Source organism: Macadamia integrifolia, chromosome 2 (genome assembly GCF_013358625.1).
Source record: "Macadamia integrifolia cultivar HAES 741 chromosome 2, SCU_Mint_v3, whole genome shotgun sequence".
NCBI classification, from domain to species: domain Eukaryota; kingdom Viridiplantae; phylum Streptophyta; class Magnoliopsida; order Proteales; family Proteaceae; genus Macadamia; species Macadamia integrifolia.
Window position 1 is genome coordinate 8695973 of NC_056558.1, and position 16422 is coordinate 8712394.

Below are 16422 nucleotides of genomic sequence, written 5' to 3' on the forward strand. Positions count from 1 at the left end.
CCCCCCCCCCCCCTTTTAGTGAATTGGCTAACTTCCTTTGTCTCAAATGCAATCTAAAGTAGCATCTGGATGTGAGCTCTTTCTTTTGATACTTTGGTTCTTCCCCCACACCAACCCCACCCCCACCCCCACCCCCCCCCCCCCCCAAAAAAAAAAAAAAAAAAATCAATGTTCTGAATGCTGAATTTTTTGGCCTTACACTATATATTACTATGTCTAGGGATATTTTTCTTTTATCTAAGCAAGTATATTGTCACCAGAATTCTTAAAAAAAAAAAGAGAACTTTTTGTAATCTTTTCTACCCCTTCTCTGACTTTTCTACCATGTATTTCAGGAGAATAACATCAAAGAATGGAAGCAGGTGGTACAAGAAATTGTACAGTTTTTGAAAGCTGATTTAGCTTTTACAAATGCAAGGACTCTTCGATATTGTGCTTTGTTTGACTCCCATCCTACTTCACTTCCATATGTAGCTCGATTCCATGCAAGGAGGGTTCTGAAGTTGAAAGATGCATTGCTGATGAGTTATCACCGGAATGAGGTAAACTGGTTTTACATGTTTACACAGAATAATGAAGTTTTGGTCCATCTGACAATCCTGTAGGAAGTTGCAATGAAGGCATGCATGTTACCAAATCTTTATTCTGTATTTTCAGGTCAAATTCACAGAACTAACTTTGGATGCTTTTAGAATGCTGCAATGTTTGGAATGGGAACCTAGTGGATCTTTCTACCAAAAACGTCCAGTGGAATCAGCCAGCAATGGTGTAAGTGACCAGTCTGGACCATCTGGGCTTATTGATATAAACATTGCCATGGATATGACAGATCCAACTCTACCTCCAAATCCTAAGAAGACTATTCTTTATCGTGCATCAGCGCCACATTTGGTATCTGTGAGTTTTATCTTCTTCGTTCTTCTCACATGCCCTTGGTTCTTTTAAACCCTTTCCCATTTTGTATTTACTCATCTTTCTTCTTTGGTTTTCGTTTCGTTTTGACTTCCCCTTTATTACTATTACATATGTTTGGCTTTTTTATTTTGTTCTTGTTTTAAGAGCAAGAGATTTGATGTCCAGAGTCTCCAGACTGATGAATCCAAGCCAGCGTCATCAAGGTTTAGGCTGCAGGACCAACCCAGAAAGAGAGGGATATGATGACTTCGGATGCAGCCAGACCTGTAGTGTCAAGTTTTAGGTCAGACAGAGAGTGTGTGTATGATGACCAGGTAGATGCAAACTGGCCTGTTGGAGGTTTCAGAGTTGGTGGCTTTCCGTTGAGGTCTTAATTGAGTGAGATTGAGGAATCACAGAGTGATGGTCAGTGGAACTGGAATAGGTTTAACTAGGTATAATGGGGAAGGTATGACCTGTATAGTGGGAAAGATAGGAGAAGATTTATCCATGGTGTTAGAAGTTGGCATTGAGTAACAGTCTAACAGATGGGAGGAGTTTTAGATTTTTAAATCATATCATGATCTTAATTTTGTTTCTTCCTCCGCTTCTTGTGTTGGCTCTTGGACTAACTTAACATGTACTGTATGATTATTAACAGAAATGGTGTCAAAAGGTTCTCACAAAAGGAATTTATGCAATTGGTGTCTCCTTAAGTCATTTTTACTACCACATATAACTGGTGGTAAATTATGATGCTTGAGATGGTTAACTTCCCAAAAAGCTACTATGTTGATGTGAAATTTGATGTAAATGTGCTTCACCTTGTCTATAACTTTTGGGCAATGTAAGAGCTCACAAAAAAATTGAGAAATTATGAGATAGGTGGTGGTTGTTCTTTTACCAATACCACAATAAGGCGTACATGGTTATTCTCAATTTTAACCATTTTGAGGTATATTATTTAAAAACAAATTATTTGGTCTCCCAGTAATTCAGAAAACTGTTTCTTTTCTCGATATAAATTGGGGCCTTTTATACTAATGTCAATAGATATATTTTTCAAGATGTCCCTTTTTTTTTTTTTGGGTGCAAGATGTCCTATCTATGGTTGTTACAGTTGCATTTTTTTTCCTAGATAACATTTTTGGACGGTGAATTTGGAGATGGCATTCACATTGGATTAAAGGTGTATACTATCTTTTAGTAATATAAATGGAATTTGTGGCATGAGATTGCATTTTATATGGGCAGGTTCTTGCTACGTTGTGTGAAGAGCTCCTTCCAGAGAGTGTGTTACTAGTGTATTTATCAGCATCAGGTTATTCTCACTTCTTTATTTGTTTGTTCGATGTGCTAAACATTGTTCTACCATAATAGATTAACTGCTGATCTCTTCTGCAGGAAAGGCTGGTCAAAGTCCTCAGATGGAAAGTTTGAAAGCTTCAAGGATCCCTTCAAACATGAAAGGAGATTCAAGTGTCTATTTCGGGAATTCTTTATGGCTGGGGCCTAGAGGAAGTGGAGGTATGTGCCTGGATGTGTTGAATTACAGTCAAATTCCAAAATTTCTTCTCATGCTATTTGTGGACAGAATTCTAAAGAAGCATTTTTATCTTTGTATGTTCTACTCGTCCTTATAGAGATTTCTTTCGGTTTTCAGGTTCAAACCACTTTTACCCTGGTGATATCATTCCTTTTACCAGAATACCTCTGTTCCTCATTATTGATAGTGACAATAGCCATGCGTTCAAGGCAGGTTTGTTAAAACTTGTTTTTGACTTGCTAGACTACTTTAATTTGTCTTGCTGCAATGTAAACCTGATTTTCTTTGAGATTTGATAAAGAGAGGAGGGGGGCAGGGGGGGAGGGAAATCTGGGACCACATCTCTCGCTAAACCATAAGTCTTCTTTCCTATTTTTTTCCCTCCAACTATTTTTCCCAAATCTTTGTCCTTCCTTTAGTTCTTTTGGCACATTTTCTCATCTTGTTTGTCTAGTTATTGGTCATTGTTGCTCAGGACCAAACCCAGTTGATTTTTGCTCATCTTATCATGTATTCGGGGCTACTCATGAGTTCCAGTGATGCAGATACGTCACTTAATGGGCTTATTTTGTTGCAAATAAACTTTGGGTTGGGTTATGTTTGTGTTGGGCCTTTGATCCGATGGGTTTTCTTTGTAATGGCCACTTTAGTGAGCCTAAATTATGGGTAAAAAGTAAGAAAACGAGATTTAATTCATTAATTTAGTTGGAGTCCTGTTTTGATTGTATTTCCTTTGTTATTTCAGTTTCCTAGTTAGTTTAGGTTTCCCAGTTAGTTAGGGATTGGCTTAGGCCTTTCTTTTTTAGGGTTTGAGTCAGTTTTGAGTCTTGTATATAAGTTTGTAAGTGGCTACAACAATGAACACGAATTTATTAATGAAAAAAGAAAAGATGGCTTATGTTGTTGCTTTGTGGGATGCAGTTGGATGAGATGCCTAAATCAGCGGGTGAGATGCCCATTCACTAGTTCTTCTTCCCCCTTCTCAACCCTCTATCGAATTCTCTTTCTTTTCTTTATTCTTTTATTTTTTGTTTATTCATTCTTTCGATCCCTGAATTTGGTTTATATTGAATTTAGTAAAGATCCTGCCTGGGATTGGATCACTTGTGATTCGATCTTACATTATCCAGTGGATACACTAATGCAGTGCTAATCCCGAACTAGTGAGATCCAGTGGGAGATCAGCTCCCGACGGGATTGCAGGAAAGGAACACAACCAGATTAGGAGAAAACAAATAGCAGGATAATGAAAAGTGCGGTTTGGTTAAAATTGTGGTCGGGTGGACTTTTCCAAGGGTAGAACAGTTCTGCAGAATATAAAAGAGACTGATGGTCAGATTCCCAGCAGTGAAACAATCCTACTGAGAGGGTGGGAATGTTGGAAAACTGCAGATTTGAAGGGTAGGCTCTCAGATATCAGAACAGAGTTTTAATGACAAATTTCAGAATGGTTTAGCTAGTAATTAAATCAATAACAGAAAGCAGAACCAGTTGTTCAAATCAGGATCAAAACTGAGATTTTTATAAAGCAGACTTGAAATAAGATTTCTTAAATCGATGGCAGGAACTTAGTGGTTCAGAACAGAAATAACAGGAACTACTCAGTAATAGAACCAGAACAATATTGTGAAATTAGATTTCAGAAACCAGACTGAAAACAGAAGTTTTGAAGAAGTTGAATTCAAGTAGGAAACTCGAAATAAGAAGGAAGAAGTCTGACCCATGAATTGATGGAAAAGGAAGAGAAGAAAATGGATATGAATCAGGCATCCTACCTGTCTCAGGTTTGGCATCCGCATCCCACTAAACCTCAGCTTGGAATCACCACCAGGTTTCTACTGAATCATCACAGCAGAGAGAGCTTTGAATCTAACAGAACCAAAAGGTAAAAGCCAATTTCCATTCATCAAATTCGTGGGAAGGGCATAGCCCTTATATGTTTTTAAATATGACTCAAAAACATACTTAAACTAAGCTTAAAACTCCTCCAGCTAATAGCTTGCTATGGAGGTAGTTATAGTGTTGCCTAGGAGACACCTTGGCATCCAAGCACCTTTCCAGGGCTTGCTGGGGATTTGCTGCACCATTTGAGAAATCTAGAGCTTTTAAATCTACTATTTGCTGCATCACCAGAGAAATATAAGTATTGGGCTTCCCTTTGGACACCCAGACTCAGATCGGGGAAGTCGATAGGGGAGGGATTAAGGCAGAGAGAGAGGTGTACATACCAGAGGAAGGCTAACTGCTCTTGGAGAAGAGAAGTGCTCCTTCAATGGCGACTCAGAGTAAGATAAGTGCTTGGTCAATGGCTGTGTGGTTGGGTTGGGAAAGTCGGGGTATTGAGGGTTTTTTGTTTCTGGAATAACCCTTTTTTTTTTTTTTTTGGGTTGGGGGGTGGGGAGGGGAGGGGTTGTGTTCATGTTTCTTTGGGGTATTCCGTATGCCTGGTTCACCTCGGAGGTCAGAAAAACAAACTGTACTTACCAAACACAGCCCCATTCTCCTGATTCGAGACAAATTCCAGCCAATGAAGACCAAGCATCAAATCAAGTGTTCCTTGCACGTGCAAGAATCAAGTTTATTTTGTATTTTAGTTCTTGAAATATGAAAATGACAGCAATAAAAAAAAGTAATTATTATCCATGGGACTAGGATCATTGCACTGAAAATTGCCTGAGGATGGGGTGAATTCTTTGTAAAGGTGCTTTTTTAAACCAAAAAATAGTAGTAATAATAACTTTTATTGCGGCACTGCTTTTTGAATTTGTAGAAATATGGGGGGGGGGGGGGGGGGAAGAGGATGTTTACTATACAACTGTACATGCAGAAAACCTTTTATTCTTCTTGATGAGTCAAGCATTGACAGTTGATGTGGCTGTGACATTACCAGTTAGGTGTAAGAATATAAACTCAGTAAATGAATAATATAACTTGGCTCAAATTATGTGATGTATGATTTTTAAATTAAGAAGTTATGAAACTGCAGATGAACTGGAGCCCCTAGCTTAGCTGATCAAGTTCGTCAAAACATTGGCAATACCTAGTTAAGATGTGTGATAGTATCCATGAGTGAGTTACTGTCTACCTTTGACATGAAAGATAATGTCCATGACCCTGTTTGTTATATATTTTGTATTTTCCAACATGGAAGTTCCTTTTAATAATCCTTCATGGTGTTAAGCGAAGGACCTTTGGCACTCCACACGGGTTTTCTGCTGCAAACAGTGTCTCAAAGAACACATAAATTTATAATGATAACTTATTCCAATTTTTATTCTCTGAACTTGTGAGACATACTTTTTGCTGAGGATTTGCAAAGTCTGTCTTCTAATCATGTTTCGAAATCTAGCCGAAATTTCGGAATTTCGGAATTTCGGAATTTCGGTTTTTTTTTTTTTTTTTGCCGAAACGAAATAAGGCCCGAAATAACGTTTGTACAAAATTTTGTTATTTCGGCCGAAATTTCGGTATCGTTTCAATATCTCGCCTGTCTCGGTACATTCCATGTGTTATAAATACCATATCTCGGTCGAAATTTCAACTCTGACTCGCCTGTCTCGGTGGTTTCGGTTCCATTTGCATATTTTGAAGGAAAAAACACTCCAACAAGCCTCTAATTAGCCATATCATCACACATTTTGACTTCCATTGGAATCCTACAAGATCTATACATCCAAAGCCTAGGAAAGGTAAAGTTCTTTCTTTAAAACCAGGAAAAATTTTCAGAACAGTTTGACAGTTGCTGCCAAACAAAGGTACAACTCTAAAACAATGTCATGTCCTAATATTTTTGCATTTTTATGTTCTAAGCATGTTTATTAACGTTAAAATAAGTTACCCACCAAGTTTCAGGTCAAAATATGGCCGTTTGACCACCGAGACAAAAATAAAAAAATACACCATTTCGGCCGAAATTTCAGTTTCTGAACCCACCGAAACACCGAAACGAAATGAAATTTTGAACCTTGCTTCTAGTGGTGTGGAAGTTCTAAGCCATTTTCTCGAAATGACCGTTGTTTAGTTTATATGTCAGTTCATCCCATTTGCAGGTACCTTCTGTTTTTTGGTTCTTTGTGAAGGTGCTTATATGTGAATTTGTTACCAGGTGGTGCACGGTGCAGAAAGGGGAGAGACTACCGCGCTGCTTCTTTCTCCCACAAAGACGGTATTCCGGAGCTCAACTGGGGCTGATCTAACTCAGAATGGTAGCCAGTTTACATTTTTCCTTACTTCTCCTTTACAAGCTTTTTGCCAATTGTTTGGCCTCTCACCCTCTGATACTGCTCCGGTGAGTCAGTTTGCAACTCATGGTGTTTTCTTTTGAGATGTATGCTGTTATTTGCTTGGTCTGATGAGGTCATGGGCATTTTGTCCAGGGTATGTACAACAAAGCTGAGAACATACTCGCCACTGCCTTTTCTGAATGGGAAGTGATACTCTGTAAATCAACTTCCCTCGATTTGGTGTGGGCCCAAGTTTTATCTGATCCATTTCTACGCAGGCTTATTCTCAGGTAGTAACTTCTCTGTTTGGAATATCAGAAACTGCTATCGTCTGCACACCACACCCCCCCCCCCCAAAAAAAAAAAAAAAAGAGGAGGAAAAAAACCAACTAACAGAAATATAGTGTGTATGTGCAGCCATGTTGATTTTACCGTTCCTAATAACAAACATTGTTATTAGTCCTTATCTTGTCAAAACATGAATAAATCAGCAAAAGAAAAATAACACACAAATTCTATGATGTTGATTGGTGAAATTTTCACATGTTTGTTTTCTCAATATCCTCTCTCCAGGTTTATATTTTGTCGGTCTGTGCTTTCTCTCTTCTGCCCTCCAGGGGATAATGAGCAATATCTACCCGAGTGCTTACCCCATCTTCCGGATTCCGTCTCTTCAAGCTCTGAAGCAGTTCAATCTATTGTCCTCCATCTGGCACATACCCTTGGTGTTGAGTGTTTCCAGTCCAAGCATACATAGCTAAAAGCTGGAGAAATTATGAGATCATCAAATTCTCGAATCCAAGAAGTTAATTTGATGGGTCCTGAGACGAGGGCATGCAGTTCAAGTCGCAGGCTCATATCAATGGGTCGTGGGGAAGAAGCTAATCAGCAACTGAATTCCCGCCGGCAATGTTGAGGAGAACAATTATTTTTGTTAAGGGATGGGGGTTGTAAGACAATTTGGCTATTTCAGTGTCTTGGCATACCCCCACTGTTTATCAAGCGCTTGCTGTGGATGTCATATTGGTATAAGCCAATGCAGGCCTGTGTGTCTTGATTGTCCAAAGGGCATTGTATTTATATAATTTGGTTGTCATTAATATTAAAGGATGGAGGTGTAGCAAAAGTAGATTTAATTTATTTTTATACCTTGTAAAAGAAACCAAGTTCTTAATATAGAGAGGTTATTCTTCTTGCCAATTTCTCGTCTGATGAAAATAAAATAAACAGGGGGGGGGGGGAAGGGCACAAAAACTTCTTTTTTGTTTTTTTTGTTTTTCCTTCGTCCATCATTTCATCCATATGGTTCATATGACAGACAGGTTATCTGTTACAGAATTACAGATTTCCCACAAGAATTACATGGCCTGATTATAGTAAGGGAGAAAGATTGCTATGTTGCCTTGTACAGATTTTTTTTATACCTTTCTTAGATTATAAAGAATGGGATCCACATCTTGTCAAAACACCTTTATCTTCAGATCGATCTCACTGATACTGATCCAGATCGGCCTGAATCGAACAGGAATACCTCTATAGCTGGTGGGTTTCTCTCGTACTACATCTGATTTTGACTTGAACAGAAGCATAGTACTTGACGTGGTATCTCTTCCTTCTTTCTTGTTTGGTAACCTCCTTCTTTTGGGCATAGTGAGGGTTCGGGAGTATGGATTTAGGGGATGGTATTGGTATCTGTTGATACTGATCCGATCCGATATAGATCTAGAGCAGATCAGATCAGCGTATATCGGTTGGTTTTGTCTTTATTTTTTTAAAAAGTACTATTTTTTAACTGCTTTACTCCTGAAATAAATGGAATATCAATCTAGATCCGTAAGGGATCGGGTATCAGTGTCAGTCAGTATTGATACGACCAATGTCAATACTGATACGATATGACCGGGTAATATAAAACCGATACTTGGATACTTGAAACCATGTTGAGAGTCATATGTGGCTTTCTTTTGTGTACCTATCCATTCTAAGCAGTAAATATTTGGCTCTTTTCCATCGGCTGGTCGGCTGGGAATACCTAGGATATGTGTCCATGTGTTGAGATCATGGATTTAGGGGATGATATCAGTATTATTATATACCGATATCTATCGGATCAAATCGGTGTGTGTTGATAAGTTGTGTCCTTTCTTTACTGTTTTACTCTTGAAACAATACAAGTAATTGATGTGAATTAGTCAGGAATTGGGATCAAGTTCAGTCAATGTTGATATCATCGGCTGATACAATCAATATGACATCGATACCTAAAAACATGGTTGAGAAATTATGTGTCTGGAAATTGATTTTTCAGGAGTCCAATTAAGCATTCGGTGGCTGAAAAGACTCAAATATATACCCCAACGGTAGAAGGAAACAGAAAGTGTAAAAGTGGAAAGAATTGTGAGTCACGTTGTGGTTTTCCTTTATGTACATGCGTGCCTTTATTCTCAAACAAAAAAGCTTTGGACAACTGTACTATTAATTAGAGAGAGAGAGAGAGAGAGAGAGAAGAAGAAGAAGAAGAAGAGCTCTGCTAGCGTGGGGCAACGAATCTGGAGTCTGGACTCTGGGGCCTCGTGCATTCATGGGCTGAACGATTTACACTTGAGATCTTAGGCTGGAGTGGTCAGCAGATTCTTCCCCAACTTAAAAGGGTGTCAATGGCAGCAAAAAAGGACACATATTATGTATGAGATTTAGGGGTGTCAATCGGTTGGTTTGGGTCGGTTCGATTTTGATTGGGCTTTATCAGGTTTTCTCATTTTAGGACTTCGCATTGTTGTTAACCTAAAATCAATCTTCATATGCTATGCATAGTTTCATTCATAAACGGTCGATCGATACTGGTCTTCAATTGGGTTAAAATGTTGAACAGGTCCTAGATGGATTTTAAACATTAGTGAGATCTAGATAAGTTTTAAACATATTAGGTTGAGTCGGATTATTAATCAATTGGTCCTGATCAGAAGCCTATCATGTAGATTGCACCAAAAACCACTGAATGGTAATTGGGTTGGGCTTAAGCCCAACATGTTTAATGAATGAGTTAAGCTGGTTTCTGATTTTCCCGATCCGACTCAGTCGGACCTGTTGGTGTGGGGGCTGGAATTAACTTTATAAATTCTAATGATCTCGACTTTTCATGAGAAACTGAACTTTCTTGCTTTCACACAGAAATGTAGGAGTTAGAGAAACCTAGAAGAACTGCTCCTGAGAAATGACAGAATTTGATGACAGAATCCAGAGATCAATGTGCTTAGGGAATGTTCATGTCAGTTGTGGATTCTGATTAACGTTCAACTTTCCTTTGGAAACTGGAATTGCAGAAGATTTGGCATCTAGGAATTATAATCCTTGAATTTGAGGACCTTACACCATTAGGAAAGTCCTCGTTAAGCTTAAAATATGAGAGCTTTTTTAGGAGTTTGAGTTCAAGACCCCCTCAAAAGACAAGGAAAAAAAGAAAAAAAAACTCTTTCCTCCATTCATTTTAGAATAGTTAAGTGGTTATGAGTTTTATGACTGTGTTTGTGTTTGGTATGATTTTTTGGATTGCATTATCTATTATCGTTCTAGAATACATATCAAACGCAATCTTAAATGTTTTTCTCGCACTTCAAGGCTTTCACTTCTTAACAAACTTTTTTTTTTTTTTGTTATAAAATTATCTTTCCATAAGTTAAAGAGATAGTTGTGATTCCACTTAGTCATAATACATGTAAATAACTTTCTTACCCACCCCACAATAAAGTCACTCCAAAAACATGAGACCATAGTTTTTTTCATTGAAAGTTATTTTCCCCTTTAATCCACCAAACTTGCATACTAAAATTTGTGATTGCAGATAAAATCTAAACTGCTTTTTAATTGTCTTTGTAGTTAACATCAAACTTCTAGAAGTATAACTTCACTTAAAATTTATATCACATGCTACAATTCAAGGTTATATCTTGCAATTATAGTTCAACCCCAAGAGTGGCAATGTTGATGTTGTTTAAGCAAAAATTGCACAAGGGAGTGACCCATGGTGAAATGGGAGGAAGCCCATCTCTTCCTTTGTGGCCAGTCATACATTTAAACAAAGTTGGTGATGGATTTTTTTTTTTTCCTTTTTTGGTGAAGATGGTGATGGATATCTTATCTTTGCATAGAATCTAAGAGTGAATTGGTAAAAGCTTTAAACAAAAACATTCACAATCATATCTCACTCAAGTTGAAGTAACAAGTAATCAAATACAACTTTATGGGCTTTGGCCCTTATTTTTTAAGTTAGGCCCAAATATCAGATTGGACATAGTTAGCAAAAATGGGAACATAAAAAAAACGGAAATGGACGGTACGGATTTAAATAATAAAATTTTTCAAATGATATGATCAAATAAATAGTAAAAAAAAATAGATAATAGGAAAAATCGAAAAACGGACAGTGTGGGTTTTAAACGTGTAGATTTCAAATAAACAGGACTAAAAAAACAGTAGTATACTCATATAAATTATGGAATTATTATACGAATATCTGCATTTAGTGTTCAAAACAACTACTGTATCTAACATTAAAGCCTATACATCCCATGTCTCATTATAAGTTTTAAGATATATCATTGAATATCATCCAACACCAATTCTAAATTCATACACCACACATGCCCAAAGTCTTATTGAGCAATGTGACTAGGTTATGATATTGTTCATTGTTGTCTACATAGTCAACACACTCTCGGAGTGATATATGTTCAGTTAGAGTTAAGAATCATCACTTTAGGGGTCAAATACATCAGTTTATAGCTCAATTTCGGGGTCCGTGAATTGAATTTGAGTAGAAGGTAATATCATGAGAAGTATAGTCCATTGCGTTAGCTTCAAGTTGGTGAAAGAATCTGGTCGATCACAGATCGGGAGAGATATATATGATCAATTAAGTAGACATTATGTTAAAAAATCAAGTTTTAAAAAACGCCTTAAAAACAGGAACATGTTTTAAACGTGTTTAGAACGGAAATAGTTGAAGTTTACTGTTTTTTTAAGTGTCTTTTGGAAGCATACGGTAAAACTTGTTTTAAACGATAAAAAAGGAAAACGCTTTGCTAATAGTGGATTGGACCCAAAAAACAAAGCTCAAATCTTATCCAATGTAAGCTCAATAAACCCCAAGCCTCCATCCCAGTTTTGGCCTTGTTTACTTAAATCCTTAAGTGATTTCGTTATGACTATGCATAAATAGAACCATAAAACGATGCAAAAAGAATGAAATCATGAACAAATAATTACATATTGAACACAAAGATTTATATGATCTAGTAAAATTGTCTATATCCATAGTGAGATGAGATATTATTTCACTATCAATGGAGATTAGGGTTATAGTCGCTCGTCATCACCCACTCAGATTTCTTATACAGAAAGAACCCTCGCTACAAATATATAGTAAACTCTATGAATAAAATTTACGAAATTATCTATATATAACATGGACACGTTAGTTCGTTGAGGTCCAACCAATAACATGATAATGAGCAAGGTGAGTCAATTCCTTCAAGCTTCAAGACCTCTTAATTGTCCTCCAAAATCAAACCCACTTATGCAAACAACGAATTACAAAACATCATATCCCAAACAAAACCAACAATCAGAATTCACCTGAATTTAGTACCAAGCAAAGAACAGCCTAAAACCAACTGACAGACTTGACTGACGGCCTAATTGTCTATAAATATTTATGGAGTTCACATGGAAAAAGGATATCCAACATGGGATGACCCACACGGCAACAGAGTAATAAATTAGTGACTAAAATTGCAATTAAAAATGCACAATGTTTCTCCGTCGGTAGACTAGGTAAGAGTGATGCAAGATTGTGATGCCCAATGTGGTCCCCAAGCACATCATAATGGAACGTGTTCTCTTTCATTTTTTTCTCAATAAAGTAAAAGAATAAAGGATGAGAAAAAGGAGAAATAACTTCAATTGTTTCATCATTTTAGAATATCCAAAATAGTTTTTGAAAAATTAGAAATATTACACCTAGATGAAGATAAGGATTTAAAATAAAAAAATAAAAATAAAAAAAGAAAAAAAAGATAGTGTTAAGGATAAGATAAAAGTTAATGGAAGTTCCAAAATCACACCTCATATTATGTACTTCAATTTGACATCTTATTTTGGTTATTTTTTACAGTATTATTATAAGTTATTTAAGTTATGGTATGAAAGGATATTTAAAAAAAGAAAAAATGAAAGTGATATGTCACTATAAAAAGTTATCATTATTTTTCATATTTTTTAAATAAATATGTGAAATGACAATATTTACACTTAACAGGAGAAAAAAAAAAGTGTGATATTAAAAGGATGAAAAGATAAAATTACAAATTATTTGGCACATTAAGGGATGTCTTCAGTAAGAAAATTTCTCTATTAATTTTATGAAAAATGCATAGAATTATAATTATATTTGATTCTATAAAAATAGCTTTTGAAGTCTTAATAAAGTTATAATATTCATTGAATTCTTTCTACATTTAAAAATATATTCATCTAATTAACTAAAATCCATAAAAAAAATTTTTAATATTTTACATAAAATGTGCCAAAAATGATGTATTGAACGGAGTTTGTGAGAAATCAGACTCGTAGTTTTACAACAAACTAGACACATCCAGACTATTGAATGGAAAGATATCAATATTCCAAGAAAAAAAAAAAGGAAGATATGATCACTATTTATTGGTCAAAGGTCAAATTTGAAATATTAATTCATCATTATGGACCAAATAATATTGCACATTTTCTCTTGTTTTTTTAAATATTCATTATTTTATTATAGCAATTAGTAAAGTCAAATTGAACTCAAACTTAACAGAGAAGTAGCTATGCAATGGATTTAATTAAGGGAAATTTATCATGCCACCCCATGGAGAAGGCCACAATTATAAGACCACCCCCTTTGTTTCACCAAATTATACTCAGACCCCCTACCGTCAATCACGGTTAAATGAAACTTTAAAATGATGATTCTACCATTTTGACTAAAACCCTTCTTCCCTTCTCATTGGGAGTGGTATCCTACATATCTACGGTCAAGTCGTTGATGTTGAAGCCCATGGCTGACCATATGAAGTCAGGTTTGATGTATGGCACGTATGGTGGAGAAATGGATCCTAAGATGATTTGAACGATAGTCAGTGTTTTAGGCCTTTCAACCACAGTGGGATGGGAGCAAGCCAAGTGATGAGCACATTTATGTGTGAAATCTAGGGTAGTAAAACATGCATTTTACATATTTAGAATGGAGCTACCTTGGGTTTTACTCTCTTTTTGCAGGTTTTATATTTTCAAGGCCTTAAGGACTATCGGGAGCTATATCTTCAATTTTACACGTAAAGAGGTCCTATTTCTTTCCATGGTTGCGAAGAGGACGAAATTCTGAGCAAGATGGACGTGTTCAATTAAAAGTACACATTCGTTTGGTCACCCGTACAAATGATTATTCTTTTTCGGGTCAGAAAAAGAATAATGGATCAGAACTGAACCGAGATGCAGAACCAGCCCGTTTGCAATTGTCCCAGAGGTACAAGGAATACTCCAAATGCCAACAAGGATCGATGGACCACATCTTTAAGTGATTAAAGATTTGTTTTTGGTAACAACAACTACCTAGCTTAGTTGGTGAACTATGGTGTACAAAATTCTCTTGCTCACCAAGAGGTCTCAAGTTCGAATCTTATGGTTGTTTTTTTTAGAAGATTTTGTTGAAGATTTCATGCTTTTCACTCACTTAAAGCACTAAGGGCATGGAGGGGATTTCCACATCAAGTTAGAAGCAAGCAAAATCGTGGAAGCAAGAAGAGAAGAAAAAAAAAAGGAAAGAGAAAAAAAAGGGGAGAACCAAAAATTGTCCAAATCTTCTCTCTCCTCCACATCATCACCAAAGATTGTCCAAATCACACAAAGGAAGAAAAAAATCGTCCCTAGGAGAGAGAAAAAAGAAGAAAAAAAATTAGAAAAAAAAAAAGGAAAGAAAATAAGCAGAAAAAAAATTATAGGAAATTTATTTCTCTCTTCTCTCTCCTCCACCTTAGTACTTTTGGACTCAAAAGATCTCACAATCAATTGTGGATTTCTCTCTTTTAGGAAATAAAAAAATTGTTACCCTACCTCTCCATTCCCTATAAATACAACTCATGTAAGAGGAGGGGAGACAATTCATTCTTCTTCTAGTTTTCTTTAGTTGCTCTCTCTCTTCCTCTTTCTCTCTTTAGTTTTAGTTCTTCTCTATTTTTGCTTTAATCACTTTTGTAATAGTTTTTTTATTTCAATTAATGCAAGCACTCTTTTATTCTTATTCAACCTTTTTATGTTTATGATTTATACAATTGAGTTGTAATTTTTTAAGTTATAGTTCTAGGCTTAGATCTAGGTGACAAGATCACGAGCCGTGGAACAATTTTATTCAAGTTCAAGCATTGATTCAAGTAAGTAGGCTCCTTCAGTAGTCTTCTCTCCCCCCTCTCATTCCCTCTTCTGACTACCATTTCTTTCTTAATTTAGGATTTTTATTCAGTCATTACATTATTGCTATCCCTTTCCCCCAAGGTTCATGGCTAGTGTATGTGTTGGCTTTGCCCCTCCTAGCCATAGAACCATCAATTTATTACTTTTATTTTAATTGTCTCCCTTTCCCTAAAGCCAAGTAGAGTAACCCTTGTAAGAGTGACTCTCTGGTCAAGTAGGGAAGCTCATATTATGATGCATCCCTCGGGCTAAGTAGAGAAACCTAATTGTGAGTCTCTCTCTAGCTTTATCCCCTTTCTTTTACTTTATTTTTATTTCAGCATTTTTTTTCCTTTATTTATTATTATTTTTTTTTAATTGCGTGGGTTGTTTATTTTCAGTTATTTATTTATTTAATTTTAATTGCGTGGCTTGCGTCTTTAAATTCTTAGATGACGAATGGTTAGGACGTTATTTTTAGGACGGTAATTAGAATTAGATCACAACCATTAATCAGTTCACTTTCGCATTATTAAAAGAAATAAAAAATAAAGTGGCTGCTCTCCTTGTGTTCGACCCGTAGCTACACTGATCCGTACGCTTGCGGTTACATTTTAAATCTCAAACGAGTTTTTGGCGCCGTTGCCGGGGAGACAGTTCCATGTTATTTTTCACTTTCTTTTGATAAATCGGAGTGCTTTGTTTTATTTTATTTTTTTTATTGAATTCCTGAGAAGAACAACTTGCAATAATAGTTGTATCAGTGGAGGTCGCCATACCTCACAGTATGATAAAGACAGGTTTCGCCCTGTAGCAGTACCTCAGGAATTGACCTGAGCAACCCCGGATCCCTGCCGGTAAGCTCCAAAAAAAAAACCAAAAATAAAAAAAAATAAAAAAAAATTCAAAAAAAATCATAAAAAAAAAATAAAATAAATTTTTGCTATCCATTCTTTTGTACTTGCCTTACTTTAGTTGTGGGTAGTTTTCTGTTGCATGAGTGTTAAGTGGGTACGTAATACTAAGAATCGGTTAGAAAGAAGATATCCAAGAAGTAGTGACCCTATACGTTTGCTCTCTTTAAAATCCTTCAATATGGGAGACCAACAGCAAAACCCTTCACCTAAATCTCTGAAAGATAGGTTCTACCCTGCTAGAACAGCCCAACCTTCCTGCATAGTTCTACCACAAGCCCAGGGCAATAATTTGGAACTGAAATCTCAATACATTACTATGTTGCCCCACTTCCATGGGTTGACCTCTGAGGATGCA

At 36.3% G+C, this 16422-nt stretch overlaps 1 protein-coding gene across 2 annotated transcripts in view; it reads left to right on the top strand.

Moving 5' to 3' along the window:
- The window catches only part of LOC122072054 (protein SCAI-like), a 10149-nt gene extending 2286 nt beyond the window's left edge, over positions 1 to 7863 (top strand). Inside the window, exons 2-9 of one of the 2 annotated variants that reach the window (XM_042636588.1) lie at positions 336 to 542; positions 658 to 897; positions 2149 to 2215; positions 2299 to 2421; positions 2558 to 2649; positions 6546 to 6728; positions 6817 to 6953; positions 7237 to 7863. In XM_042636588.1, the coding sequence (XP_042492522.1) occupies positions 336 to 542; positions 658 to 897; positions 2149 to 2215; positions 2299 to 2421; positions 2558 to 2649; positions 6546 to 6728; positions 6817 to 6953; positions 7237 to 7420 (1233 nt within the window). In that variant the 3' untranslated portion in view covers positions 7421 to 7863. Of the gene's footprint in view, positions 1 to 335; positions 543 to 657; positions 898 to 2148; positions 2216 to 2298; positions 2422 to 2557; positions 2654 to 6545; positions 6729 to 6816; positions 6954 to 7236 lie in introns of those variants that run through there. The other variant, XR_006138321.1, reaches the window with a different exon arrangement.
- Positions 7864 to 16422: the final 8559 nt, after the last annotated feature.